This window comes from Myiozetetes cayanensis, unplaced genomic scaffold, assembly GCF_022539395.1.
Source record: "Myiozetetes cayanensis isolate MyiCay16 unplaced genomic scaffold, myiCay2020 scf13, whole genome shotgun sequence".
NCBI classification, from domain to species: domain Eukaryota; kingdom Metazoa; phylum Chordata; class Aves; order Passeriformes; family Tyrannidae; genus Myiozetetes; species Myiozetetes cayanensis.
The window spans coordinates 1,731,906-1,741,197 of NW_026086937.1; the positions used below are offsets into that span (position 1 = coordinate 1,731,906).

A 9,292-nucleotide genomic window follows, 5' to 3' on the forward strand; every position below is an offset into this window, starting at 1 on the left:
TCTAATACAAAATGCAAACCACATCTCCAGACTGCCAGGGTAACCAGAAGAAAGCACTGACAACTGAAGTTGGATCCATCAATAGCAAGCAGTCTCACACTCAGAGCCCCCAAATTAAATCTGCTTACCTTATTCATATGCATAATTGCAGTAGAGTAATATTTATACAACACTCTTAATTGAAATGGCACTAGAATAAGAACATTTTTGATCCATTTGATTAAGTAACATAATACAAGCAGCATTTGCCTGATGTTCAGTCTGCTCACGTAAAGCAGCCCCACACAATTGGACACAGTTGCCACTCAGCACTCCAAAGAGACCCATTCCTGCACTGCCAGGATGCACAGCAGCAAAGCTGGGACACTGCCTCTCACACCACCTCTTGTGGTGTGCAAGGGTTCATGGTAAACTTCTTTCAAGGACACGGCCATTGGAAATGAAGGGGGAAATACAGAACAATCTCTCTGCTCTCCTCGTGGCCTACGGGATGAAAAACACTTGTTTCGGGATTGACTATAATCACCAGTATTTCATCTCTAGAGATCCAAGTTCTAATCAGAACAGGGAAAAAACGGTTTGTGAGTTTAAATTACGTTCCTCTTCACAGTCAGGGTGTGAAGTTTGACACCTGACGAATTATAAAGCCATCAGAAAAATAAAGAACTTCCTCCTTTTGTTACAAAGACTGAAAGACACTTCATCTAACGATTTTCTCATTGTCAGCTCTGAGGTTAGAGAGGCAGCAACTTACACATTTCTACCCGTCCTGTGTTTTAGTTGGTTCAGTGGAGGACAGAGGGCTTTCCTGTGTTTTCAGGCACTGAGTGATCATTGCCATTTACCACACTCATACAGTTTTCTGGCTTTGTTCACAGCACAAAGCAACACAGAGTTGCCCACTGGCCTTTCTCTTCCATCAAACCAGCGTGCCAAGTCTTCAGAACAGTGTCCCTTCCCATGCAGCTTGGTGCTCCCTCTACCTTGTGTGTGCTATTGATTCTTCACTAAGCAGTAGCTCCAGCTGGAGAAACACACTGTAATTATTAAATCAGACAGAAAGCAAACCCAGGCACTATTTTTAAGCATAAAAGTCAAGTTTATTTAAGTATTCTGACCTCAGCTAGCTGTCCCTCCTCACAAAAGGAAAAGCTCTTTTTTAATCGTTAATCATCTTTCTCACATCCTATTTTTCCTATAATTTTTCACATTTTAAACTTTTTTTCAGCTGCATTTGTTTTTTTAAAATTCCTTGAATCCTCTTTTCTGAATGTAAAAAAGGACTAAAAATGGTCTTTTAATGGCCAGTTGTTCACATACTTAATTTTTAACACAGCAGCATTAAAAACACAGGGCTTGCTTAGCCCACCAGCGTTTTCCACGAGCAGGGTGCCATTCACTTCTCCTGAAGCTTTGCCCGAACAAAATTCAGTCCTTTATTTTCACAAAATGAGCATTGCATGACTTCTGCTCACCAAAACACACCGGGGTACAACCGTACAGTACGCTGGGTGATTCCTTGCTGCAATGGAGGAGGTGGAGCTCAAACCACGGACCAGAGTCAGATCAGATGCTGTAACTCCACTGGCACAGCGTTCGTATCAGTAAAGCCAAGCAGATGCTTGCAATGCACCATTATCAGAGGAGCAGCTCTCGCAGAATGACAGGGCGAGCTTTTTGATATCATTAGAATCCAAAGGAGATTTTTGGAACCTAAGTCAACTGGGCTCATCTGTTTCACGCTCCCAAGGGCAGTTAATTCCTGCTCACTTTAACTCCTCCTGAAAACTTTCCCAGAAGAGAGCGAGGAATTCTGCACACAGGAATGGCTGTGCTTCAGCTTCCAAAACCAAGAGAGCTGATGCTGTAACGTTACTCTGCAGAGGGAGCTGGGGGGCTGTGAGCTCCACAACTCCCACCCTCTCCTGCCGGGAGCAGCACTGCCAGACACGCGGCTGCCACCAGCACACGGACGGGGCAGCGTCGTGAAGCAGTGGAGGGATGGAAAGCAAGAGGCATGCTCCATAAGCAGATCAGGATTTTCAAGCTCTGCCCCACGACAGAAGAAACAAAAAAAAAAAACCCACAGGATACAGCCCAAACATCCAAAATCCGCTCAGCACCACACCAGAACACGGACAGTGGTAACACAAAACACCTCAATCCACAACAGCACCAGTACCTTAGTATGTATTTTAAATACCAAATAAAGTATTCCTCCCATTTTTAAGCACTGCTGTCTGGAATTTGGGAATATATCCTTACATGTCAATTAAAAGATCTCCCATTGCTAGATTTGATGTGATTTTACCGATGGTGAAGATGAACTGAGGGAATGAGATGGGTAATGCAGTCATTCAGCAAGTGTATAGGCAACCTTATGCAATAATCTTTGAACTAGTTTATTAAATGTGTTTCCTTTTCAGAATAAGTTCAACATCTAATGCCAAAATTTCATCAAGAACTCAAAAAGCCTCGTAGCCAGTAATCAGCTGTTTAACTGAGTACTAATACAAGAAATAGACATATATATACACATCACTAATATTTTCACACATACACACACACATCAGCGTCCTGTTTATATCAATTTATTTTCACAAATCAATTTCCTTTCTCATACTCTTCACATTTTCCGAAGGCACGACACCCAAATAGGCAATGTAAAATGTACTTCCTGTAGAAAAGTCTGTAGTCTCCTAAGAGAATAGTTTGGCAAAACCACGTTTGTTTAAAAACCTCAAGCTGCAAAATGAACCTTCAGAGAGCAGCAGAGAACACCACCAAGACTAAAAATTACTTGAGGTGTCTGCACTTCTCATATGCAACACACCACTTAATCTTTAATAAATCAGGACTTTTTCCAGGAAATTACAAAAGCAGAAGAAGTAGCAAAATCTCTCTCTCCTTTTTTTTTTTTTTTTAATCATCAAGTTTTAACAATGGGACAGTCTCTAGGCAAAGCTCCCAGAAAGAGCCAGACCACCATCTGGCTCCGTCACAGAGCAATGACAATTCACAAGCACCGAGTCTCCAACCAGAGCTCTGAAATCCCATGCTAGGCTGGCTCCATAAAAGCTTTGTTACAGCTCTGAACACACAGCTGTACATTCCCTCCCTCTTCGTACATAAATATACCCCTGGGCACAGACAAAGGGAAAAAATAAATCATCTTATGCATTTTCCTGTGCTTCCCTGCTATGCCTGTTACCAATCAATGTCAAGAAATATCTTACATATCTTATGTATTGTTAGCACTATAGAATATATATAACATACATAATTTTATTTTTATTTTTACACATGCTAATGTTTCCAATATGGTAAATGTCTTTTTGAATCCTGCACTTCTTGTCACACTGTAGATCCACTTCTGTTTGACAGTGACTCCTGGACATACATGTCAAGACAAAAATAAATACTGCTGTGATGGCAAACCTTTTAAAACTCTTAGGACACTAACACAGTGGCACTTAAAAGACTTTTTAAATACAACAAAAAAAAGAGACAATAGTTAAATAGAAACCTGCTCTGACACAGCCATAAAACCTGCACTACACTTGTGAGATCTCTACTTGATTTTGTGAGAGCAGCCCCTAATCTCTGAAATCATCGAATGTTGCACTCCAGCCCTCCACCCATACCCTTTAGAAAGTCCACGTTGCTATTTTAAGCAAGCATCCCCTCCAGCTGTACATAAGCAACACTGTAATTCCCAAACAATTGAGGTAATTATAAAAATGAATATCATTTATTATTTCCTTTTATTACTATCATGTCTGAATCATTTGCTTTCATACAAAAGTCTGATTTTCAGCATTATGTTTTCCAAGGGCATCCCCTCCGTACCAAGGGAGATAAAGATATGTCAGGAATTGTGCAAGAGCTTTTGTTACCATCTTCAAACCCACAAGAACTTCATAAACAAGATTTTGGTATAGAATAACTGCCTGGTGCTTTAGAGAAGGAGAAAGGGGCTTTACAGATATTCTCCGTTCCACCTGATGTTTGTGGGGTTTTTTTTCCAAATCACATCTAACCCAATGAAAGGGGAGGATAATTTAAAAAAAAAATAAAAATTTAAAAAAAAAAAAGGAAATCATCACATTACTGTATGTTACCCTTCGGCAGTCTTTGGAGGAAATCGGAAAGCAGGCTGCCTTTCCCGGCTCCCTCCCTCACTGAAGCAGCCGGAGCGGCTCCTCTGCCCGCAGGGCTCAGCCGTGCCCGGGGCGCTCGGCACAGCCCGTCACAGCCGCGGCTTCCTGAGCAACGTTCTGCTGAGGTCCCTCACCTCCTCGGGGCTGCCCACCCTGTCGTAGCCCAGCAGGGCCATGGGCTGGTGGCAGTACTCCTCCACCTGCTTGATCTGCTGGTAGCTGAGCGCAGTCCGCCAGGCGCTCAGCGCCTGGGTCGCGTTCCGGGCCGACACCACGAAGGGCTTGGAGGAGTAGCCGGGGCCGCTGGTCATGTTCAGGGCGAACTTCTCCATCTCCGGGCTGACCGCCAGGTTGACGAAGCCGTACACCTGCCGCAGGGTCTTGATGGGCTCGACCACCAGGTCCTCGTAGCGCACGGCCATGTAGTTGCCCTGGAGCCAGTCGGGGGGGTGCAGGGCAGTCTGCAGGGTCTTGGCCATGCTGCTGCAGATCACTTCCATGGCACCCAGGGCATGGTAGTCCGAGCCGCCCCCTCCCTCCTTCTTCCCGCCCAGCTTGTGGCCCGCATCGAGGAAGGGCATGCGGTGGATGTGCGGGTCCCGGCTCCTCACCACCTGCAGGCTCTCCCGGATGAGGCCGTGCCGGGACTTGATGCGGGAGCTGGCGACGGCCCGGGGGTCCCGCACCAGATGGATGACTTTGAGGTCCAGGGTCGGGTCCCGCATGAGCGGGGCGAGGACGGCCAGGTCGAACACGCGCACGCCCTTGATGACCAGCGTGCGGTACTTGTGGCATTCCTCTTGGAAGCGGCTGAGGCGCTGCGGGGGGCACTTTTTGCACACCCGATCGTCCACCATGCCCACCACCTCCTTGCGGTAGGCCGGGCAGAGGGGCGAGGAGCAGATGACCTTGTTGGTGGCCGCCCCGAAGATGCCGAGCGTGGTGAGGTTCTTGCCGGCGCCCGCCGTGCTGTAGAGCTGGAAGACTGAGAGGTCGCAGCGGTACAGGGAGCTCAGCATGTCGCGGGCCGCCCCTTGCAGCGACACCGCGTCCCCGGGGTACAGCTTCTGCCAGACGTGCCACACCGGCTCGTAGAGGAAGAAGACCTCGGGGTTCTGGTTGAAGAGCTCCCCGAAGAAGGACGAGCCCGAGCGCCAGGTGGTGAAGACATAGACCAGCTGCCGCCGGGCGCCCTCCGGGCCGCGGCTCCCGGCCGGCGGCGGCGGCGGCGGCGGCGGGGGCTGATGGCGGGGGGCGCCCGGGGGGTCCCCGCAGCGCCGCGGCTCCCGCCGCCACTTGTACTCCAGCAGGTTGAGGGCGGCGAGCAGCAGCAGCAGCGCGTAGCCCAGGCACAGCGCCAGCGCCTTCCGCCGGCACACTTTCATGCTGGGCGGCGGCGGGGCCAACTGTTGCTCAGCGCCCCGGCGCCCCGGGGCCCGCGGCGGGCAGGGCGCGCCGCCCCCGGCGCCGAGTCCCGGCCGGCCCCCGCGCCCGGCCCGCATAGCGCAGCCGCCGCCACAGCCCCGCCGCCCCCGCCGCTGCCCTACTCAGCGGCGCTGCCGCCCGCCCGCCCCGGCTTCTCCCGCGCCGCCATCGCCGAGCGGCCGCGGGCGCCGCCGCAGCGCAGCCTCACGGAGCCCACCGGGCCGGGCGGCGCCGCGCTTTGCTCCGCTCCGCCCCGCAGGCAGAGCAGGGGCGGGCAGGGGCTGCACCGCGCCCCGCCGTGCGCCGGGACAGCCCCGCTGCCGGTGACGCCGCCGCCGAGGGGCGGCCCGGGCTGGCGGCGCCCGCCCCGCGCTCGCCATTGGCGGTGCCGCGGCCCCTTCGCGCTCGGACCGCCCCGCCGGGCGGGGGGGCCGCCCCGGGGCAGGCGCCGCTCGGGGTCGGTGTGCGGGGTGGCTCCGCATCCCTCGTCCGACACTGGGGAGCCCGGCCCGACCGGCACCATCAGCGGCTCGGCCCGGCCCCGCCCGGGCGCTGCTGGAAGCGGTTCCCTAGCGGGGGTTTCCTCTCTGCCCCGGGCGCGGGGGGCTCACCGGGGACCCCCGGACAGCAGAGCTGCGCCGGTAACGGGAAAAGTAAAACGGGGAGGGGGAACCCGAGAGGGGCCCTTGGCTCGCTGTGTGCAGAAACTCGGAGCTCTGAAGGGTCCTCCAAAAACATCTAAAAAACCCACCCCACACTGGCTCTTCCTGACGGAGCTCGGGCACAGATCGCTGCGCCTGCACTTTTGTACGGTGTTTTCATAACTGGCCGGGCAGCCCCTCGGCCGGGTCGGTGATGGGGCGGAGCGCGGCGCTGCCCGGGTGCGGGGGGAGAGCCCGGAGCAGCCCCGGCCCTGCCCCAGCTGTGCCCCTGTCCCGCAGCTGGACGGGTGGACCCCCAAACTCCCCGCCCCGGAGCGGGTATCCTGACTTGTGTGCTCTAGAGCAGTGCAGTGGATGCAATGGAAGCAGGGGAGCAGCTCCAGGCAGCACCGGTGCTTTGACACGACCACATCCCCAAAACGCACCTGAAAATGGCACTGAGGGGCTGGTCCCGTGTGGAGAGTTGTACCTTGGCCTAAACATAACTCAGTCCCTCCACAGCGGAGAGCACGGAATTTTCCTTGGAACGTTTATTTTTTCAAACAGCACAGATCCAACATTACAGCGAACACTTTTATCCTCAGTAAATAAAACACAAATCGATGTGGTGTGTGTCTCACCTGGTAGCACACTATTTAAAAAGGGCAAGAAAAGAACGCAATAGGGTGAAGGAGGCTAAGTGTGTAAGCAGTCTTCATATCCCTTATCAAAACAATGTCTACACTTGTCCCAGGTTTTCTACAGGGATGTAAACAGCCAAGCTGTCTCTCTGGAAAAGCCTGTAGAGCCCTTCCAGCCCCAAAGTGAAGGGTAACATCCACTGAAGGAGGGCTCCACTCTTCCCTTCTCACTCCCTTAACGCACAAGTCTTGGCAGTGAGTGGCAGCGAGAGAGGAGGGAGCAACCCTGGTCTGAGACACCCCTGCCCCCACACCCTGCTGTCCCACCTGGAATGCAGCAATCCATCCACACCAAACCGCTTCACAAGCTGCCAGGGACGGTGGTGGCAGTATGAAAATGTCACTGGGACTTTTCATATAGAAGCAACTTGTTAACAGCAGAATTTTAAAAAAAACCACTAAATATTAAAGAAAAAGTCTCTATTTCATCAGTGAGGGGGAAGGGAAAGCCATTTTTTTTATCTACAGTTCTCCAGAGGAAGTCTTCAAAGCCACATTCTGTAAAAATTATTTGTATCTAGTTGGCAAAATAAATGCCTTTAAACCTGATGAGCTTAAAAAAATTGACTTGTAACTTTTGAAACATAGTATATAATGAAAAAGGATAAACCTCTGAAGCATCCTGTCACATAAAATTCTTGCAGTCATTTTATTCTTTAGTTCTAATCCATGAGTTCTTCACAAATGACAAGACTTCTGCTTATATCCTTTTTACAAAGGTACACATCAAATATTTATTTGGCTTTTAATGCTCGCTAGAGATGAAGTGACCGTCACCCAGCTCGAGCAGAAATGTTTATTTTTCACTTTGGAGTGGTCTGTAATAGCATCGATTAGTCTGTATTAGATGATGGATATCAACAGCAGCACCGAGACACTGTAGTTCATAAAGCAATATCTCCCTCCAATATTGCACTGCAGCACTAATGCAATAAAGGACAGACACTACAGGGAGCAAAGCCAATTCATAGCAGTGAAAATTCATTAAAATACCATGAAGTTCAAATTAATCCCTCCTTTCCATTTAACTCGGTTGAAGAGAGATACAAAATTTTCTGTAAGAATGCCAGCTCCATTTCTTACACCATTTCAAATCCAGCAAGTAACAAATAAAGAGAAGCAAACACGAAGTGCAAGTATAACATTTGAAACATGAAGAGCTGGGAGTGGATTCTGCACCTCCCCTCCTGTTACACTGTGGTTACATCTCTGAGTTAGTGAGAGCAGCTCACCAGCACTGACAGCAGAGCTCCCTTCATCACTCTGCTCCACCTTCACCGGGAAAATATCGGTCCAAGCAGCTCTTTAACTCGACCCACACGCCGCAGAACAATCACGTTTCAAAACTGGAGCTGTGTCTGTGTTTGTGCCGTGCAGGTGGGTTCAGGCACCCAAGCAGAACATGACTGCAATCACTCAGATCCATCAGGCTCGGGGCAGCTGCTGTGTTTGGTCCTCCCAGCCCTGGGAGTCAAGTTGGCACTTTGAGGAATTCAATATCATGGATATGGAATAAGTTGATAGGGAAAATATTTATACAGCCAACAACTTGGAATTCACAGCTTTTTTAAATCATCTACATGTCTATTGCAAAGTATTAGAAACACAGAGGGCAAAGGAACCCCAAAGAATAAAAACTTGAGTGGTAGGAGGCATGGAAAGTGTGTGAAAGAGGAACAGTCTGCTGTTGAACAGACACAGCCCTTCACAAATTTATTCAGACACTTCAGGGCACATTTTCCATCCTCTATTTTACTTCACGTCAATGTATTTTAGGCTCATTAATTTCTACACTAGATCACCTATGCCAAATAATAAAAACTGTCCTTTCTTCAAGAAGTAAAATTCACAATTAAAAAAATAAAATTCAAGACCCAAACACTTCTAGATCAGCTTCACTTTGTGAACATTACATCTGGTATCCCTTGACAGAGCAGAAAAGAATGCACCTTCTCCAATCCAGGTAATTCTACACTACTCAGATATAAGTAAGGTGGCTGTATTTACCTCAGACTCTGCAGCCAGCAATGCATAAAGTGAGGGGTAAGTAACTGCAATCAAAACTCCCCAATTTAAACTGTGAGGGGAAAATAATATTTTTTTCATCTAATGCTTAAATATTTGATGTTACTGTTTAATATTTTATATTTAGTAACTATATTTATGAATTTTACATGTAATATTTAGGCAACCTAACTCCTGACTACCTGAATTTCTCTCCCCCCCTCAAAGTCACACAACCTCAGTCAGAATTCTCCAAGATTCCCCCCACATTTAAGTGATGGGGCTGAAGGAGCCCCACTGTTCCTCACTGGAACACTTCCTGACTTGGATTTTTCCCACGCTTTAAGACTTGCCTGTCTCC

General features: G+C 49.4%; 1 protein-coding gene across 1 annotated transcript; it reads right to left on the reverse strand.

Annotated features, from left to right (window-relative positions):
- Nucleotides 1–1,078: 1,078 nt before the first annotated feature.
- Nucleotides 1,079–5,691, reverse strand: CHST2 (carbohydrate sulfotransferase 2). Its single transcript, XM_050308283.1, has one exon. The coding sequence runs from the start codon at nucleotides 5,660–5,662 to the stop codon at nucleotides 4,250–4,252; it is 1,413 nt and encodes a 470-aa protein (XP_050164240.1). The 5' UTR covers nucleotides 5,663–5,691; the 3' UTR covers nucleotides 1,079–4,249.
- Nucleotides 5,692–9,292: the final 3,601 nt, after the last annotated feature.